Below are 21,308 nucleotides of genomic sequence, written 5' to 3' on the forward strand. Positions count from 1 at the left end.
CCTCGCTGCTGTTAAATGTGGTGCTGCTCTGTGCAATGTGAGTAAACACTGTGCATATACATTATGGCCTAATTCTACCCATGTATCACAGGTTTTAGGAAGTTTTTATGCTCACATTTTAAGCCTGATGCCATTCCCACTGAACTCAAAGCAGTTATTTCCACAAAGCTCCATGTGAGAAAGACTTGGCACTAGATTTCAGTGTCCTTACAAGAGAGTTGTCCTTGATGAGGCAGAGACCAAGCAATGTGTGCACTTTCCTTCCGCCATGGGGTTTCCAGAGTTAAAACTCCATCACAGCCTTTGCAGCTGCAACCTCCCTTCGTGCTGGTGTCATTTGAAATGAAGAATGTTCTGCCCAGACTGAAGTGAGAGCAGTATTTTTTAGGCATGTTAAAGCAAGTAGCAAGTCTCCAAACCCCCCCTGAGGTTATTGGAAGACTATCTGAAAGGGAGACCATGGAGTGCAGCATGCCAGCATGAACAAACTACAAAGCAGAGGAGGGGAAAGGGAATGAGGGAGTGGAGAAGGGAGCGTGAGTGTGAGGAAGCTCAACAGCCACGTTGGCAAGAAGCAAACTGTCAGCAAAGAGGATGTTTACAGTCTTGAAGTCAGGATTCAAAGAGCAAGTGGCTGGCATGAGTCTGCACTACAGCCCCTTGAGATAGGCTAAGGCTGAAAATACAGAACACAAGGATCAGTTCTCAGCACAGATGAGAACTGGAGATTTCCTGCTCATGCTGCTGCTCATGCAGTTGTTGAGTTACAAACAGGACAATGTGCAAAATGACCCTAAGATGAGTGCAAGTGTATGTTCCAAAATCACAGCACTGAAAAGCATCGGCATTTTTTTCTTTTTTTAATCAGTAACAAAAAAGGAACGGAAAAATAGAGAAATATTAATTACACACAAATATCAAAGCTCATTAATTTCTTTATATGTGATTGCTCCATAATTAGAAGCTGAAAAACACTTATGCTTATGAGGAATGCATGTGTATCCTTCCCAGAGTTACAGCACTTACACTGAGGATAAATATTTTTCAGAGGATTTACAGACTAAGGTAATAATCAGCTCAAACAGTTCCTTTGAAAAAAATCATACAGTACCGAACACTTTTTAATATTGATAGTGCTTTAATGGTATTTTTATTTTGCACTGGAAAACTTACACTCTAACAGAAAATAAAACAGTACAGCTTCAGGGAATTCTGTGGGAAAAGTGATGCTCTTTCAAAATGCTTCCCACCTCCTGCTGTGACCAAACACATGCTGGCCCTTGTCTGCTGCCTGTCCCTGTGTGCTGCCACACAGCAGTGCAGAGATGCTCAGCCTGGAACTCGCTCCTATCACTGAGAATGCAGGCGGGGTCTGGGAATGTTTTTCCGTCGTCTGTGGGAGAGGACAAGGCGGCTGTCTGCGTGTGCATGGAGGTGAAGAGCTGTCAGAGATTTCAGGGGACAATAGGAGAGGACTGAGACAATCGTGAGAGGTTTTGAGCCTTTGATAAAGCGGGGGAAGAGATACTTTGTGTTTATGTCTCCTCAGGGTTTTTCAGAATAGCCTCTCCTCTTATAAGGAAGTGATGAAGTGGTCCTAGAAGGATGTTTTGGGACCACACAGTGACAACCTGTTGAAAGCATGGAAAGGATTTTAGCTTTATGAACAGTCACAGCTAATAGCCAAATCACTGAAAAAGAAAAAATAAAAAAAAAAAAAGAAAAAAAAAAAAAAAAAAAAAGAAACCCTAAAAGAAGGAAAATATCAGGGGGTGTAATCAGAGACATCTAGTTTCAAATCAGCCCAAATGTGCAGTCCAGAAAAAACAATGAAGGAACAAACTAATGCCTAGAAGAAGAATTAGCAAGAAACACATCTTTGACTAAACTTTTCAGCTTTCACATTTGCAACTATAGGCCTGAAAGGTGAAGAGATGTTTTGTGATTGCTCAGAGCAGGAATTGTGGCCCTGTGCTCAGACCCACGATATTGAAGATGTGCAGAAAGATCAATAAAATCAATAATGGCAAGGATACACAGAATGAAAGCAGGCAAAAAACCCTAAGTGTATCCAAGTTATAAGAAAAGAAATCCAAAGGGGACATCTGCAAAAACAACTGATCAATGCCGTATTTGTGTTACCACTGTATGCTTTGCATTTAAGAAATGGGAGTATAATAATTCACCAACATCTAATAAATGGAGGAGATGAGTGTTAATGATTAAAACAGACCAACAGATTCAGTGATCTGGGGAACAGTCAGTAAAGCAGGATATATGAGATAGATGAGGTTCAGGAGGTATTCATATGGCAGATAAGTCAAGATTCCTAATTGTGACCAGTTACTTCTGATTAAAAAGGCAGATAACTCATGTTCAGGTGAATGACACTTTCCTGAGCTTCAGGCAGAGTGAAGCTCTCTCAGAAACTTCCCCATATGGCTTTTGCTCAGCAGGCTGCAGAGCAAACACTCTCCAAAACCAGCATTTTGAAGGGAAAGCATTTATTGAGTGGGAAGTGGATAATTCTGTGGAGTCTCTAATGGTATAAATGTTACTGGAGAAGCCATTCCATAACATAATGTTCGTCAGAGATTCAAGCCAAGGCAGCAGATGGAGAACATGCTGTCAGCAGGCAGAGGAGAAGCAGAGCTAAGCTTTGTGAGTCCCAGGGGAGTCCCTGCATGAGGCTCCTGACATGGGTAGAGAGGTCACCGTGAACCATCAGCAATGGAGACAGACAAAATCCTGTTTTGTTCGAAGCCAGTGATGATTGATGAGCTTCTCTAACCCTGAGCAGCCTGTTCTCTGACCTGGTGGTGGTAGAAGTCCCATCTACCCCTGACAACACAGGGTTGCCCTGAGGTGGGACACATCCTTATTTTAGAGAAGCACTGTACCAGAAGAGTACCTAGCTGTTTCTGGACTGGATGAGACAGAGGTTAAAGCCACAAAATCCTTTTGTAAGGGACCCTATAATGTAGTTGTTTACTTATCTCACAGCTCTGTCATAGGCTACCGAGGGACTCATCTAATTTTAGTTTTTTAAGTGCAGGTGTTTTGGTTAAGCCATTTTTGCATGTTCCTCCAAGGAGGCACAATGGGGAGAAATAAACTCCGGAGAGGGGTAACTTCTCATCCCCCAAGAGATGTGATCTGACTCACCTCTGGAAGCCCTCCTCTCTGTTTATAGCCTACCTGGCTTTGATGCCACTGTCACCAGGTACGGGGGAATTCAATCAGATGGTGCTACAAACCAGCCTGCACCTCCAGAAAGCTGCTCTATAGGTTTTGTGCAACACTTAGCAGAACGTGCCCGCTAGGTCAAAATCGGATCCCCTATGTAGTGTGTCCAGGACACAGCCCCCTCTCCTACAACACTCCAGAAATGGAGAGCAGTGAGATGAGACTGAAGCCTTGGGGGAAGCCCTGTGTCCACAGCTTTGTTACAACAGCATGTCCTGAGGACACTGCACAGGGCCAGCTGGAGACACTTGTTAATGAGAATCCTGGTACACAGAGAATGAGAAATGTGACCTTTGGAAACTCCAATCAGGCTTGGCACATGTGTCTTCCAAATGACTGCTGTGACTCCCATCAGGGTTCATGTGGATATGGGGCATGTCTCAATGGCAGGCTTGCTGCTTGTTTTCCACGTGCTGTGACCCAGCCTGCTCCCTGCCACAGCAGCACAAGCCTTTTGCTCCACGTGTCCCTGAGCGTGTTGGACCATGCTCACACACTGAGCTGGGCTCTGTGACTCTCTGAGCACCCTCAGCCTGCCCATCCGGCCGGCAACGTGAGAGCCAGTGCTGCGTGTGTGCCCAGGTGCACAGCTCTCCTGCAGTTCCTAGCAACTAAATTGCAGCCTCCCTGCCACTCCACTCTTCCCTGTGCATCAGTTTGCTTATTCAAATACACCTCACTGGTGCCCAACCCTCTCTTTTCACCCACACAGCTCCAGCTCTTCCCTTATTTGCCCTTTTCCCTTGCCTCACTGAGATGCATTTCAGCTCTTGCTCACCCCAGGTATTAAGCCCACTATAAAGGACTGTGATTTATGTGGAAAGAAGAGAGATCTGAAGGAAAAATACCTAAAAATCTCCCTTAGGACTCACTAGGAAGGTTATCAGAGCATCTGCGGAAAAGGATTTTCTACCAGGTAATTGCTGTAATTCTTCCTTAAAATCCTGCCTCTCTCAGGAAAGGTTTTACTGAGTGGTCCCTCTCTTACTAAGAAGGGAGGTCATGAGCCTATGAAATATCCCTGCAAGCTGTGGAAGAGAAAAATTTAAAAATCCCTCAAAAGATAGTGTAGAACCTTAAATCGAGCATCAGGTTTCATAGCTTAGACTTGTGAGCACCTGAGTCAATTATCCAATAGTCTGATCTGGGGAAAACCCAGGAAGAGGGTGGCACAGGATATTTAATTTTATTATGGGAGAAGTTATTATGGGAGTTCTGGTCTGCATAGAATGTCTCCATGAAAGGTTTAAGTTTGATTGAGAGTCAAAATCTTACCACTTTCTTTAGCTTCTCTTTCTATTTTCTCCTCTTTATATAATCCACATTGTATTTCCAGGGAAGTAGGTGGAAAATCAAACAAGAAAAGTTATATTCTCTCACTGATGGCAACTCAGAATACATTGGTAATAAAACAAGCAAGACAGTGTATTAGAACTACAGAGTTTTGCTTCAAAAAGTGAAAACTCCAAAAGGATGAGATGGATATAGTGGGAAAACTACAACTTGTGGCACAGTCACATGAGAAAAAGGATTCTGAACCACAGATGCTGAAAAAAATCAAATACACTACTACAAAATCAGAAGAAAAATAAGGGAAATAAACAAAAGATAAAGGAATAGAAATGTTCTAGTCAAACCCTGGGTCATGCAAAGAGCATGTCTTTCTGGGGGAGCAATAAATAATAACACTAAACATTGTTTTTCATGCCTTTTCTCAGCACTCTCTTGCCTGGTTCCAGTGGACAGATCAGCGGCTGCAATGGTTTTTTCTGTAGCAGGTTGATTTAAGTACTCCAGAAAGGAACAGTTGATTATCAATATTTGCAAGGGTTGTAATTTAAATATATTTCTTTTATTATTAATATTTTGTAACTTGTTTCACATTACTTCTAAATCACCACCAAAAGTGACAACTTTAATTAAGTTTTTAAATATATACAAGACAGAGGGAGGCATTCGGAAGTCAAGCACATTGTATTTTTCCCTATCAGCCTCTAGGCAATCACTTGGATTGAAACTATGCCAGCAAATGGAACACTCCTGTGTACATACCTCAGTTTTACCCTCAGAGAACTGGACTTGTTCATGTAATTACTGATAGGGTGTACCCCCTTTGGAGAATGAAATGATCTCCTGAGTGAAGTTGGTATTTCCTCTGACTGTAAACCATGACCATTTGACAGGGCATATGCTTTGGAGTTTATACAAGTGAAGGCTGGCCCAAGTCTCTGAAAGGCCAGAGAACCTTCCTGGATGATGCAGAAAAATCTCAGAAAGTCAGTAACAAAACAAAGAGCTGACACACGTATCACCCCAGAATTATACACAGCTCCTTTGCTTCTTCCCCCTGGCAGCTGTGTGAACATTGAAAAGTCCTATTCCAGGATCACAGATGACTCCCTCTGGAAAATCAGAGGAAGAGAACAAAAAGTCAGTGGGTTTTCCAAGTGGACATAAGACTCGCAAGGAGGGGAAACTACCAGTGAAAATTGTGGAAAAAAACTGCTCCTGCAGTCACAGCACAAAGCTTAAGCTGTTGGACTGACATAAAAATCCATTGGCGCAGAAGTGGCACAGAAACGACCAAATCAGTCCTAATTCGGTATTTGTGCTTCCTGATTCCACACGAAAAGAACCTGAAGTCATTATTTTCCAGGCGTACATTTTGAGATTCCACCGCAATGTAACCCTTAAACACATTGAAACAAACTAAACATATTTTGAGGGAAAAATCAACATATTTCTCAAACATTTCTTTTTTCCATATGGTTTAAAGTTAAAGGTGTTTATTAGCACTTAAGAGTGGAAAAGAGCACCATGTTACTCTTCAGAGCCAACACAGCCTTCTCTTTTCAAGTTTATTCTTATTTTATACACTTTTCCTTCTGCTTCTGAAAGGGAAATATATGCATCTATTGAGAACTTCTAACACCCTCGAGAACTGCACTTTATTATCACAATAATGGGATAAAGTAGGTGGATGCACAGGCAGTGCCTTGGGAGTCCTTCATGCAGCAGAACTTGTTAGATGGGTGATTGAGTGTAGCTCTGTTTTAAATAATCATTTATGTGCATTAGGCAGCAGGTCCACTCAGACTGTTGAGCTTACACTGGGTTAAGATGGGAATCTTGCTTTGTGTGTTGGCCTTTTTTTATCTTTAAACAAGCCTATTGAAAGTTGACATTGGCACCCTGAAGGATTCTGAACAGCTGCTACAAGTATGCTGATGGTAGATCACAGAAGCCATCACTGAGGTGTCATTCAGCTCTTGGAACTGTAAACCAATCTCCTTTAATCCTCTTCTTTGAGGAGTGTCTGAGTTGTTCAGCTGAGGGTTGAACATATTTTCTCCTAGAGCTGTAAAATTATTACTATCCCTAAATTTTGCAACATCATTGGTTGCTGAAAATTAACAAAAGAGATGCTTTGGTAGCTCAAGGTACCACGTTGTTATTGACTGCATGCGAGTCCTTCCCTGTGACAAGAATCACAAGAATCCTTTTTTCCCTTTACCCACTGCACCTTTTCTTATATGAAATTACTGACAGAGGTGCAACTTACTGCATAAAATATTCAAAGATATGCAAACGTGTTTGCAGCAAGCAGCCACAAATCTACAGTAGCTGCCTGAAAAGCAATTTGCTGTGAACACAAACATGTTCTCTACATCTGTTACATGCAGTTGGCTACATCCCTAAAACAGTCATTCCACTACTCCAGAAAATTCTGAAACATGATCTGTACAAGCTTGTGGAACAAAATGTTTTGTCAAGACTGATGCTGATACTGTCAGTATTCTTCAAGGTAAAGGGCTACAAAATGTTGGGAATTTTAGCTTGCAATTGCAAATAGTAGGCTTGTAGGCTTCCTCTCTTCCTAATTTTTTTTTTTTTTTTAATATGAAAAATGTTCTACTCACAAGCCCAAAAGAACCTACTTAGACACCTGCTGCCTCTTTACCTCTTACCCAGCACAGGACATGGTATTCAGTCTTGCCTGACCCAACTACTTCTTCCTCTTGCATGACCACCCCAGCTGATCCAGTCACTCACCAACACCACTATCCCTGGAGGCTCTAGGCTTGAACCTGAAGGCATCTCACAGAAGCACACACCCAGGGATGGGAAGAGTAAGCTTCAAAAGGATAATGCCTGTCATACAGAATGGTTTGGCACTCTCTAGGGTCCAAACCCAGTAATGTGAAGAGCATTCCCTCACTTGCAGATGCACTCATTATCGGGCTCTCCTCAGACTCCTACTAGAAACCTATGATAATTAGGCACAAGCCATCTTCACCCTGCAGCATATGGCACAGATTCTGTAGCTACCAGCACCACTGAGATTAGTTTTGACACATATTAGGGTTACAAAGTTTATTAGTGGTGATGCAAATTTTGATTTTGACATAAGCCACATATTTTTCACTTTTGCTCAAGAAAGCAGAAAATTGCAAGCAGTCATTCCAGCACTCACTTTGCTAAAAACCTCAAGAAATATCAGAAAATATTCTACTGTAAAAGAAGATTGTTTTCTGTCATGAAAGTAAGAGGAGGAAAACTATTCTCTTCTGATTCTTGTGTACAAATCACTACAGTTTTTCTTAGCAAATATAACAATGTAAGAAATTATTATAAAAAACTAAAGATGCCTTATTTTCTTTGCCACAAATTGCTACATACTCTCCAGTGACTCCGGGTGCTCTGATTATTCACTTAGTCTCTTAGGATACACTCCCAGCTAAAAAGATATTTAATAACCTTTAAAATCAGATATGAAACCACCTTTTTCCTTAAAGCACGATACAATAAATGGGTAACAGAATAATAAATAGAAAAGGTAGTAATAAATTCATTACTGCAAAAAATCAAAACTAGATTTCCTTTCTAAAATTTTTTTTTGACTTATCAGTACAGTAGATTTGGCAGGAGAATCTGGCTTGGGTTTACATGTATCTGTTTCGAATGTACTCTCTGTACATGAGGAAGTCATCTCTTCCCAGGGGCTGCATGTTTCCTCTTCCAGCCTGAATGTGCGCATGGAAAATCTCTATTGATTTCCAATCAGCTCTTGGAGGTTGGACTTCGTAAATATTGTCTTGAGAAAAGGAGGAGATAGGTATTCTGGAAAAAAACAAACAAGCAGAATATTTCGACCTTTAGGTAAAAATTTTTCACAGAGAGAGGAGTATTTATTTTCTTTGAAATATACAGGAAAGTCAATGAGAGGGCAAGTTCCCAGTAGACAATTCATTTACCTAGATTTTTATCACTACTGCAGACCTGATAAGACCCAGCTTTCCAAGTAGGGTAATTAGGTAAGTTGTCATTAATCCCATTACAGAATATCTTCTCACTTCCCTTTGCCCTGCCCTCATTTCTTCATCCTTCCTCAGATCTGCTACGGTCAGTAAGTACCCCAGCTAAAGTAGATCTGTGCCATGCATTATAGCAGATGAAAGAAAGACTTCATTGAGCTATCCACTCAGTAGCAATTATAACAAGTGATTATACTCTGAGCCGACACAGAGAAAGGATTAATTAGGTAAGAAATTTCCATCTAATTATCAGGAAACAGACAATTTATTATAGCAAGAGCACTTAGATATTTATGAAAATATTTTTCTTCATCTAACAAATACCATATTTGAATCCTAATATACACATAATTTTGGGCTCAAAACTTCTCAGGTAAGAAAGTAAAGTGGCAACTTACTGTCAAAGTTCACTACTTCATAAAGCAAACATTAACCAGTCCAAACGCAATGAAGATTCAGATATTAGCACCATTGCCATATTCTACAGAAGCCATAGCCATGACTCACTATCTGCATGCTTCTCAGGAGACAAGAAGTTATTTTTATATGTAGAATCTCCTCTTTTGAAGGTAAAAAAAATCCAAGTAAGAACTGGAACACTTAAGCAAAGGGAAAGCCCTTCTATAAATAAAATGCCCTAATAAACTCCTACTTGCTTTATGGGCACAAATTAATGTTTGACATTGTTTCTAAATAAGGATCTCCATTAAAATTGGCAAAATCTCTTGCTCCCTCATTTTCCAGCCTTTTGTTTTAGTAAAAGATATTGTATTTCAGATGTTTCATCGTGACAGTTCATTAGTCTTAAAAAATTACTGCAGTGTGTCATGTAGGATATACTGTGCCTAATATTCCACTACAATTGGAATATGGTAAATAACACAAGAGGGTTTCCAGATTAAAGTAATACTTTTCAATTTTATATTTCAACTTTGCACAGTCATACATTCATTTGACTACTCTTTGACTGCAATGACAGAATTACTTATACAAGTATACTATCGAACTTGAGACAATAAAATCACTGGTCACCCACAGAGTTTGGCTAGATACTCTAAAACTTGACTTTTTTTCCTCAACAATGTGATAGTTTCTTCTCATTACCACTTCTAGGCTATTTAAGGTGGGTGTTTTCAGAATTGGTAAAAAACATTCGTCTAGATGCTTTAGAAATAGATTGCTTTTCAGAGCATCCATAGTTTCTGCAGTACTTATTTAACCAGTATAAAACATCCAAGCTGAGACTCTAGCAATAGCATTTGACACTAGCACACTGTACTAACCTATCAATGTCACTAACAAAAGATGTCACTTACCCAAATGTAACTGGTCTGTCCGGTCCACTAGCAAGTGGACAATTAAGTAGAAGAGCAAAACAGAGCCATAACACTAAATTGATGCCTTCTTTATTTATTGATTGGTTTCTAAAGATACGACATTCCTGAAGCGCTAATGACTCAAAAAATCCTTTCCTTAGGTACAATGGAAGCTGGGCAGCAAAGTGCATTTCATTTTGAGCATTTAACAACTGAATCTCAATTTTCTTCCTATTTGCATCAACATGATAAAAATGTATCGAAAGAACCACATGTTCATGCATGCCAACCTTGATTAATAACCCTGTATTAAGCTGTAACTATTTGCAGAGTGCTTGTATTATCCAGTCATTTAATTAAAAGTCATTTCTCTAACATATTAATGTAAAAATCTATTCTACCTAATAAATTTAATGTCTTACAATAGTCATGAAGGAGAGCACGTTATTTATGACTTGGCTATTAGGTTTCCCTAGGTACCAGGAGCTTTATGGTCTCCCAGTGAAAATTACGTAGTAGAAACATAAACTTTTTGTCATGAAGGACAGCACTCTTGACATGCAATTTTCAATTATTTTCATGCCACCTGTGAGCAGGCTTCCTGATGTTATGGTTTCACCAGGAGTATCATTGTATCTACAGTAAAAGATACAGTAAAACTTTCAGTTATAATGAAGATGTTCCATGCTTCCAAGCAAAAGTGCACGGTGATGTGGATTAGCTCTGACACATAGCAGTCACCAGAAAGCCCCTGCATTTGTTTCAACACTGATTAGTTCTCCTCAAGTCTCTGAAGTATATCTAAAAAGTAAACAAAATGTACTTTTTCACCTTGTTTGAAACCTAAGCAAATATCCACAAAGATGATCAGAGGGCTAGGGTACCTCTCCTACGAAGACAGGTTGACAGAGTTGGGCTTGTTCAGCACAGAGACTAGGAGGCTCCCAGGGAGACCTTATAGCACCTTCCAGTGCCTAAAGGGGGCTGCAAGAGAGCTGCAGAGGGACTTCTTTAAGGGACTTTTTTAAAGGACATGAAGTGATGAGACAAGGGGAGTGGCTTTAAACTGAAAGAAAGGTTTAATTTACACGGTAGGAGGAAATCCTCCATTGTGAGGGCAGCAAGGCACTGGAAAAAGTCACCCAGAGAAGCTGTGTTTGCCCATCCCTGGCAGTGTTCAAGGCCAGGCTGGATGAGGCTTTGAGCAGCCTGGTCTAGTGGAAAGTGTCCCTGCCCACGGCAGGGGGTTGGAACTGGATGGTCTTTAAGAGTTCTTCCAACTCAAAGCATTCTGTGACCTGAGCTGAAGCACAAGCACTGGAGATAGCTTGGACCCTGATGTGTGCACCAGCCATACTTTGGTACAAGGATGTTTAAGCATGCCTACACTCTCCTTTTGTGTTACAGAGAATAACAAAACACTCAGTTCCCTTTTCAGGAGGGAATAAAGTTTCTTGTACTCCTAGATAAATGTATGAAGTACATTTGAAAAGGCTTTGAGAGTGTATTTTTACAACAGTATTATTTATATCATACCAAAATGAATACTAGGGAATTAGGAATTAGGAACAGGTGCACTGTGTCAGCCAACAGTAATTACACTACAGTACTTAGAGTCTCTCTTCATACACATTATAACAGATTGTGCTAAAAGTAGTCCAGCTTTGTTTAGCTCTAAGTAAAATTCCATCACGTTTTCCTTCATAGAATTTCTAAGAACAAAAAGCAGAATTTCAGAGTCGTTCCACATCTTCCACTCAACTTCAGTATTATTTCACTGCATCACTTGTCCCTGTTAAAATCCCCATTTTTTATTTATAGTCTATACTTACAGTTTCTAAATTTAATCCAGAACCTTCTCTTCAGTATTTATACAATTCATATTTGAATTCATAAATATCACTGCAGCAACATAATAATTAAATAGTGGTTTCATGTATTTGACTAAAATGGTCAAGTGTTTAAAATTGTGAAATGTGGGGTCAAGAAAATCTTTTTTAATAACAAGTGGGGAAAAGACAACCTAAGCCAAAATTATATCTCACTACTGATATGAAAACCAAAGTTTTAGACTGAGTACTTAATGTTAGTATGAAAAGAACTAGAGTTTGATTGCATTTGTATCATATATGAAGCAACCACTGGAGAATTAAATTTGTCCTTTTTTTTTTTTCAAATTTTCAAAAAAGGGGCATCTAACATCAAATTAATAAAAGTTTGTATAATTTTTCCATTTCTTCAAGAGCTCCTTGAGAAACAAATGTAAGCTGTGCCTCAGTTGCTGTTACTGAAAACCCTCCCTCTCTCCCTAATCTTGAGCACACTTTTGTTCACTCTGTTTTATCTCTAGAAAGTTAGTATTCTCCAAGGAAATTCCTGATTCAGAGCAGCAATTCAAACTCAGTAAGAGAAAGCTTCCTTGTTTCAGAGTTGACAACATGCCTTTTAAGAATGGCTACATTTATGACTTTAACTAAAAGAACGATCTGTCACCATCCAAACGGTATTACAACATTTTTTAAAAGTTACAGAACAAAACCCAAAGAAAATTTTTAAACTGTCTAGGGACATACTGTAATAAAAAAGAAATTATCAACTCCTGGATACTCTATTTCCTCTCTGATCTACACAGAGGATGTTTGGTAGAACTGGCAAGGAGAGATTATCTACATGACTTACAAGGAGTGACAGGATGCACAGATTTGTGTGCCCTATGACTTTTACACTTCTACTATTCAGAAACACATGGAAATTACACTTGGGAAAAGAGAAAAATTAATATCTGACTATCCCAAAGCCACCAGAATTCTGTGTAGAGACTCTCTTTAATGTGTTCATTTTACAGCAGCTCAGCACTGGGAAAAAATTTACATTTAAAGGGGTAAGAAAGGAATGATTATCTTCACTGTATTACATGCTGGGAGATGTTGCAATTACGAAAACGAAATTGCCTTCATTCATAGCAAAAATATTATTCTTCTTACAAAATATTTTCTTAATAAACATGTCCATTTAAAACATTCAGGTCTGCTCTCTCATATTGAAGAACAGTTTTACAGTTTGCCAATCCAATTTACTACTTTAATACCCATTAGGCATGTTTTATTATAAAACTGTAGGCTCATTTACCTACAAATGTGGTATTACCACTTTAAATGTAGCTAATACCAAGGCACTAAACACTGCTATTAGACAGTATTGTCTCATAAACAGCATTACATCTGTTTCATGTCATTCTTTCTCAGGCCAACTGAGACTCAACCAGTCTCTCTCCCTACTCAGGTATAAATGTTGTGTTCAAGGTTTCCTCACTTCACCAGCACAGAGGGGTGGACAAGAGACAGTGCAGGAAACAAAATGGAAGCTTCTGTAAATCAATGGCTTGCAGAAAAGCTCTTGCAGTTGTACGAAGTGGCCATGCTGTTGGATCAAGGATCATGTACCCCAGAAGTAAATAATAATAATAATTTACAGAAGTAAATAAAACTTTGCCTTGCCTTGGGGAAACTTTAAGCTACCTACAGTACAGGAAGATGTCAACTGGGAAGGTAGTACTTGATCATCTAAATTTTAAGACCTGGTTCATTATTAGTATGACATTTGGGTAATAGCATGATTCTTTTTATACACTAGTATTCAGAAGATTCAAGTGCAATTTTGAATGTTTTTTGTGAAGAATATGCAAGAAGAAATCGTCCTCTAAACTCAGTAGATTCAGCACTTTCTGTTAATTCAGGATTGTTTAGACTTTTGAATATGAGCCCCTTATAGTACAAAAACTAAAAAAAAAAACAAACAAAAACAAGACTCCTTGAAAGACCACAAACAAAAAACAAACCCCAAAAAAACCAAAACTCCCCCAAAAAACAGTTCTTCATTGAATCCCCTTATGCAGTAAAGAAAATAGAAATGTAACTCTCTAGCAATTTAACATTGAATTTACCTGATCACTTTTCATATCTAATGACAAAAGCAAAATAAGGTTAAAAGAATACTTACAAATTTATGACCTTATCCAAGGGGCATTTTGAACAAAATTGCTGGCTGCCCTTGTCTTGTTTATACTGACTCTGTCCCAGCTGAACAAACCTGTGAAAAGCAGTAGATTAAAGAAGAAATAAAAGAAATAAAAGAACTAACCCCCACAGATCATCAAACAAAAGAAAATGACACTCAGAAATAAGATTTTGAATCATGCTATGTAAGTCGCTGATCATGATGTACTTCTCTGGTGAACAAGAGAGATTTTGAAAAGTTCATACAGGGTGCATTCATGAACTCAGAACCTCCTTCGAAAAAAGATTTGCTTATCAATTGGTGTCACCTAGTATGTCAGGGGAAGAAACAGGTAGCCCTCTACAGTCAACTTTCTATGTCTTTCTCAAAGCAATTAGTTAGAGGAACAGCCTATGGAAAAATCAGTAAAAGACACAAAGTCTCTCAAGTTTCAGATTTAACTTAGTCCTCTGCTGAATTCAATCTAGTTTATTCATCTGAAATGCTGTTAGTTCAGATCACTTATTTACAAGCACAACCTTTTGGGACAATTTCTCCATCTCCAAATATTTTCTGGAAGACACTGCCCATGGAAAATACTGTCATGGCTTTTTTTTTTATTGGCAATGAAGTAGAATAAAATCTTCTGAAAAGTAGTTTATCACTAATCTTAGTCACTCAGTATAGAAGGAAAAGTCAGACAGTTTCAGATGTAAATACATGTAGCTATCTTGCACTCAATTTGCACTCTCCAACACAGCCACTGAAAAGACAAGTAAATGTCAGCTGTGATTTACTACTTTAGCTTTCTGAGGCAGAGTTTTTCTTAACACTTAAGCTTCCATCTAAGAAGTTTTACTGGTCTGCTTCAAGAATATTTACTAAGTTTTGACAAGCAACTATTACCAGTGCAAAACCAATTGAACGAAAGAGTGTACAGAAGTCAAATGAAAAACGTTCCTAAACAATTTCTTGCAGTTTTTCTTTCTGCTCCATTCAGATTCTATACTGTAGAAACAAAAGCCTCAGAGACAAATAACATCACTGACTCTTAAATGTATAAATACTTACACTACTAAATAAGAGAATTTTAAGTGGAAATCAAGATCTTCTAGTGCAGGAGCCTGCTATTGAAATCAACTTAAAACAAAAAACAAAGGAAACCAATTGCATAAGTATTTTAATTAATTGCTTCAAATTATTCAGTATTTTGAAAGTTACAAGACCTTAATGCACACAAGCGTTTCCTGACAAGTTTCAGGAAGATAGCACACACAGTTGATCTGCAGCATTCATCCTCAAATTATCTGAGGGACTTCCTGTCCCTTCCAAATTCAACCAATCTGTGCTTCTGTGATCTCTGTTTTGATGAGAATTATCTCAGCCATCGATGAAAACAGGCTGAATAGATCCAAATTACTTTTAATTTGCATTTGAAAGTAGGTTTAATATAGGTGCAAAGTAACTTAACCTGAAGTACCTTGAATCTTCAAGACCCTAGTCCTAATAATGAAAGAACATGTAACGTGTCCAGTGATGTCACGTGAAGTCAGGATCTTACATCTCCATTTCCCTTATTACAGTAACAGAAAATGGCTTGATGTGAGAACCGTAATCATACTGTGAAAGAAATTGCTGCTATTCTCAAGTGATGTACATTTTGGAAAGTATAGATTTTACTGACATCCTTTATTACATAAATCAGCACACCAGACCAGAAATAGCACTATGTCTTGTTAGCTGAAAGAGATAAGAATTTGTAATTTTTTCTATTTTTAAAACCTGCATTGCTTGAAGGAAATGAAATAAATGCAAGGTTTGTCTCGGTTTTTTCTTAAAAAGGATATAAATAGGGAGATTCAAAACCTCCAAGGGGTTAACAGTTTTACATTAGCAATAGATTGAACATTAGTTGAGCCTGAAGAAGTTATAAAATTGGAAGTAGTTGCAATTCTGGACGTTAACACAGAGCTGTTCATCTGCACAGAGAGACTCACAGTAGATACCAGCTCACACTGGGTCATTTTCAGAACAATAACTACCTGCTGTATCAAAGGATAGTTGTCAAATTTGCATCCATCTTCTAGGGTTAAAACAAAAAAAGAAACAAAGATAGAGGCATAGATGGAGGTAAAATTTCAGATATATGGAGAAACATCCTCCTTAACCTTATTCAAATGTAGTACCTTTAAATGAGTCAGCTTGTAAGAAATAGGCAGAAATGGAAATTTTAAAGAACAAAAGAGTGCAAGAGAAATAGTTACACCTAAAGAAAAAGTAAGAGAAAAATAATTTAAAATAAAAAGTAAAAATGCTTTGAGTGGATTAATTAACTAAGTCATGATGAAATACCACATATCACCAAAGTAGATATCACAGTAAATTAAAATTTCCCTTAAAAATTGAAAAGGTTTCAAATATAACAAGGTAGCTACTGCTATTACATGTTAGAAAATAAAAACAAATGCACACAAGGCCATTCCAATGCATATCTCACAAGTATTCACTTCAGTATATACACAGTGTTTTCCTGGGATGAGATGTAGATTATTTGGACCCCTTTATGACATCATCTTAAACAAAAAGACAACTTCTATTATTTTATATGCATTTTTACAGAAAAAGCTATTTCATTACTACTGACTTGGAGTAATTCAACACTTGAAAAATGCAAACCCTACAGATTACAAAGCTTACAATCATGGAACCATTCCTGTGGAATTTACTAATCAATGGAATATGGAATTCCTATGAATTTACATATGAATTTCTAGGATTATATTAAGTGACAGGTATTTCTTTTGAAGCACCTTTCATTTGATTTAAGCTCCAAATTTTGCTTTCAGAGACATCTGCATAGCTTCCACTGAAATTGGAATTGACACAGACACATGCAAACATTTGATTTTGAAAGAGATAGCATATACAGGCAACTTTCTTATTTAAATAAGTTTAATCAAAGGCAGCACTTTGACAAAATGCACTTAATTAGTTCAAATTATCATTTACCGATTACCACAGGAAATTTATCTCACCTTGCATATATTGCAAGATCATCTTCTGAAGGGACATCTGAAAGATTGACTCCATACACATCTTTTGTCGATTGCACTACATTCTGGAACATAAGAAAAATTCAGATTAAGAATACCTTAACAACGTCCAAAGAAAGTTTGCTCTTAAGAAAAAACTTCCTTTCAAACCAAAATATAATTTCAGAAGTGCAGACAAAACCAAACAGGTTTCTTACATACATCCACAGCAATCTTAGTTTACACATATTATTTTAGAAAATAATTTATTGAAAATATTAATCAACACATTTATTCAACAAGTAAAGACTTCTTGAAAGCTATCATCAGTTAAAACAGTACATTAGGAAAAAAAATTATATTCATAGAAAATAATGGTGTAGTTATTAAATTCTGTTCTGTGTTGAAACTTAATATAGAACAAATCATATTCGTTCAGAACATGCTCCCACATTTGCTTTCACATTTCCTGCTCTCAATTCTGCAATAATTACAAACCTCAGGTTGAACGAAACTATTTTTATTTTATAGATTATGCAATCATGTCAGTCAACTATAACAAGGAATCAATGCACATGCAGTATTTAACTAACTGTGTCTAGCGATTCAGTGCTAAACTGAGGGGGATTTTCTGACAAGACACATATGACTGTGAGTCAAATATAAAGACAGTTTTCTCTTAGTTCAAAACAATTCAAAGTCAAAGAACTTCAGAAAGGTATATCCTGACCAGAAGTATAAATGCATTTATTAACTTCTCAGAGATGTGAACAGTAAGGAACTAGCTTTTTTAATTCCCCAGACAACAAGGATTGACATGAAATGACAATGCAAATTATGACTAAAATTCAAGGCATGAAAAGGTGCTAATAAATTGGAATATATTTCTTCATACCATTATTAAAAGTCAGAATATCTCACCAAATTTATAAGCCAGTAAAATTCAGTATTTCAAGTCATACTTTGTGTTTACATACACCTTTCATTTAAGCATCTTTAAAATCTAAAAAAGGTATCTTAGGTCTGAGTGCTGAAGTTCTTTCAAAACAGAGGGCAAAACTGATATGAAAGAAATTATGCAAGAGTAGGAATCAAAGAATAAAATTTCAACTTGGATGTTTGTTTAAAAAATCTAGAGACAATCTGATTTGCTGGAGAAAAGGTACTCTGTTATTCAGACATAACGGAAAACTTCCAAATAAAATACTTTGCATTAAGACAAATAAATAAAGAAACGTGCTTGTACTGGCTTAGGAAGAAGACACTATTGCACTATTGCAGGCTGAAAATTCATCATTTGAGAACACACAACCCTAGGCTAAAGACTGAATAGAATCAAAATTTGAATCCTGGCAAAAAAAAAAAAAAAGGGCAGTGTGATTTTCTGTTGCCTATCAGGCACTACATTTAATGCTAAGGTCATAAATACTCAATTTTCTTCAGAAGGGATAACATGCACAATTCTATAACCATTTAAATTAGCTGTAACTTTAAAAAACCCAACTCTCCAGACAACATAGGTATTTTCCAAATGTCTATCCTGTACATTAGCATAACCTTTTGCTAAGACACTTTCAATGGTATCCAAAATGGATATCTACAAGAAAGAATTTGAAGAACTATTACAGAAACTAATAAAATAGATATTTCCATAATTCTTTATAAATTCAATATTTTCATTAAATTAGCACCCAAGGGATTCCAACAAAAAGGAAGTTATGTTAGCAAAAAAGATTCATAGCCTACAACCGAAAATAGACTTTTTTCCGTCTAACTGGGAAAATGCAGTTTATTTCACTATTTTATTCACTGCCATTATCTGCAACCTTAGTAGCAGTAACAGCATAGGACCTGTGTGGTCCATTATCATTCACATTTTTGAAGTTAATTCTTTTTAAATGCCAGACCACATAATTATGGGACAGCTATTTAAAACTGTTCACATAAATCAGGTTGAAACTTAGAAAGAATATTAATTTACAGTTAATTGACCTAAGTAAGTGGCATTGTCCAAAAGCAATTGCTTTGTAATTCTTCTTGGTTCTTAGGACCTCAGGTTCATACTATATCTCTTTCAGGGGGATTTGCTCCAGATTAACTCCCACCGACTAAATGTTGATCAAGTAGGTAGACCGAGTACATTCCTGGAAAAAAGGAATTCATTTGCATGCTCCAAGGCCACCTAATGATGTGTGCCAGAGTACAGTAAGGGACAATAATCAGAGTGAACTACTGCTATGAATTAACACACAGGTGCATTAATACAGGTGCATTTTACATTATGTAATGACCTGTGTACTTTTCAAATGCCATAGGTTTCTGACAGTAGTTTTCTTTTTTTAAAATCTTATTTTCCATTGTGTTTCACTATTACATGACAAGAAGAATAGAATAGGTTAACAAGCAGTTGTGCTGCAGTTATGCTACTATCTACACAAAATAATTACGCTGGAGACCTTTGTCACTAAATTTCTCAGTGGTTTACTTCTGACTGTTCTATAAAGCTTTTTTTAAGGGAATGTGAATTTCAAGCCTTCTTGCCTAACACAGTAATTTCTTACCTCTGTGATTTTTGTATTGTCTCCTGTATCAGTCACCTTTACTGGAGTTGAACGTTGAGAAACAGCGCCTTCATCTTCTTTATCTGTCCCAGAATCATCTTCAGAACTACTTGACACTGCTTCCTCACTTGGGGGTGGAGGAGCACTAGCAGCTGTTTTGCGCTGCAGCACAGCTTCTTCTCTATTATTTTTGTTCCTATTAGGAAAGGCAGTGTGCATTTATTGAATCAGCAAGATGTTAGCAATGAATATTTAAAATTCTTAATCTTGGTTACAGTCTTTCCAGGGAAATAAGTTTTAACCTCTGGGGCAGCTTTTTGCTTATCTTTAAAAATCCTCAATTGATTTCTCTTCTTCAATCTCTTGTTATTCCAGAGCATTTAAAGAAAGCCCAAAGGATTCTGTCAGCTTTTCTCCACCAATTCTCTGATTCTTATCTTAAATCCCTCCTCACAACTGAATAAATAAAAAGGAATAAAAATTAATTGAGACATAACATCTTTGGTTTTGATCTTGGAAAAAGTTTCACCTTCTGATTAACAACAATATCCACTCCTTAGCTTCCTTAACCTTGGCTCCAAATCTTAATGGTAACGTCACTTTTTTCCTTTAGTTTTCATCCCTCTCTCCTCAATTTAATTCTTTAATCAGCAAATTTCTTGATGCAGTATGTATCTCTCACTCAAGAAATTCTAGTCAATATAAATGCCTTCTTTATAAGAAGTGCCTTATAAATAAGAAGCCTTTAAGATACATTATGTAATCAGGCTAACACTGGATTTAACTGTATGCACTCTGAAAGGTAAACATTACTTCACCCATCAGAAATCATACTCGACTTACTTGCCCTGCATCCTCTCCTACTGGCCACAGAAGAGTATTTAGTTGAAATTTCCTCTCAGATGCTATCACAATCTTTCAGGGAAGGCAGTTAATGAATAGACATTAACTAATGAATAGACAGTTTATAGACAAATCCCTGGAAATAGGGAAGGAACATCTCTTCCCTGCTGTAGTGACTATCCCATGTATCACTGACAGATAGTGTGTGACTCATTCTAAAGGAAGACTGCAGCATGCTAGAGGCTGTGAAAAGAGCACATAGATTGATGCAAATGCTATTTGGAGATGCAGGTCTAGTGTTCTCATCAGCATCACTTGAGACAGACAAAAAGAGACCACCAAACTTCCTTTAGAAAAGTCTTAGATCAAAAGATGATGACCAATGAGCAAGGCAGAGGTACTGCCTTTTGCAAGGCTGAAAAGGGTGAGGTGCAAGAGTGAAGCCATGTTTTACCCTACAACTCAGTCAATGAAGGGGAAGCCTTATAAGTGATATGCAGGGAGTCCTGGAATGTGGCTTTGATGGAGCTGATTCTCTGTCCCACATCAATCCCTAAAAATCACAGCAAAGAGCTTGAATAAAAGTGCCTGAGAAAATTATATAATGGTCAACTATTTAATGGAGTACCTGGAGACAAATTAGTCCAAAATCTGACATTCTACCAAAGCGGAAGAATAAAGCTTATCCTCAAAATACTCATAAGCTCAAATTCTCAGCAGAGATAAACTGTGTAACAGTTGAACAGTCTTCCTGTTTATTCCCAGGGAATCAGTAGCATGAAATGAGGTTCTACTGGTGATAAGCCTAGTCTACTCTCAATATTTATTGACAATGAGACCCTCAGGATCAGAGCACATGAGACAGTCAAATGTTCTAGTGTTTAATAGAACAGCAAGTTTTTAGAGGAACTTATAATGTTGTGACAGCAAATTAACTACTGACAAAAGGTTTCCTTAATATGATATACCAAAGAGAGAATGAATTCAGGAAGATTCTGC

At 37.5% G+C, this 21,308-nt stretch overlaps 1 protein-coding gene across 2 annotated transcripts in view; it reads right to left on the bottom strand.

The window, feature by feature from the left end:
- Positions 1 to 843: 843 nt before the first annotated feature.
- FIG4 (FIG4 phosphoinositide 5-phosphatase) overlaps positions 844 to 21,308 on the bottom strand; it is a 56,474-nt gene continuing 36,009 nt past the window's right edge. For both annotated transcript variants that reach the window (XM_033054369.2, XM_033054368.1), the window contains 4 exons: positions 19,467 to 19,662; positions 16,909 to 16,991; positions 13,877 to 13,966; positions 844 to 8,367 (listed from right to left, as the gene is read on the bottom strand). In XM_033054369.2, the coding sequence (XP_032910260.1) occupies positions 8,190 to 8,367; positions 13,877 to 13,966; positions 16,909 to 16,991; positions 19,467 to 19,662 (547 nt within the window). In that variant the 3' untranslated portion in view covers positions 844 to 8,189. The remainder of the gene's footprint in view (positions 8,368 to 13,876; positions 13,967 to 16,908; positions 16,992 to 19,466; positions 19,663 to 21,308) is intronic.

The sequence above is a fragment of the Catharus ustulatus genome, chromosome 3, assembly GCF_009819885.2.
Source record: "Catharus ustulatus isolate bCatUst1 chromosome 3, bCatUst1.pri.v2, whole genome shotgun sequence".
Classification (NCBI taxonomy): Eukaryota; Metazoa; Chordata; class Aves; order Passeriformes; family Turdidae; genus Catharus; species Catharus ustulatus.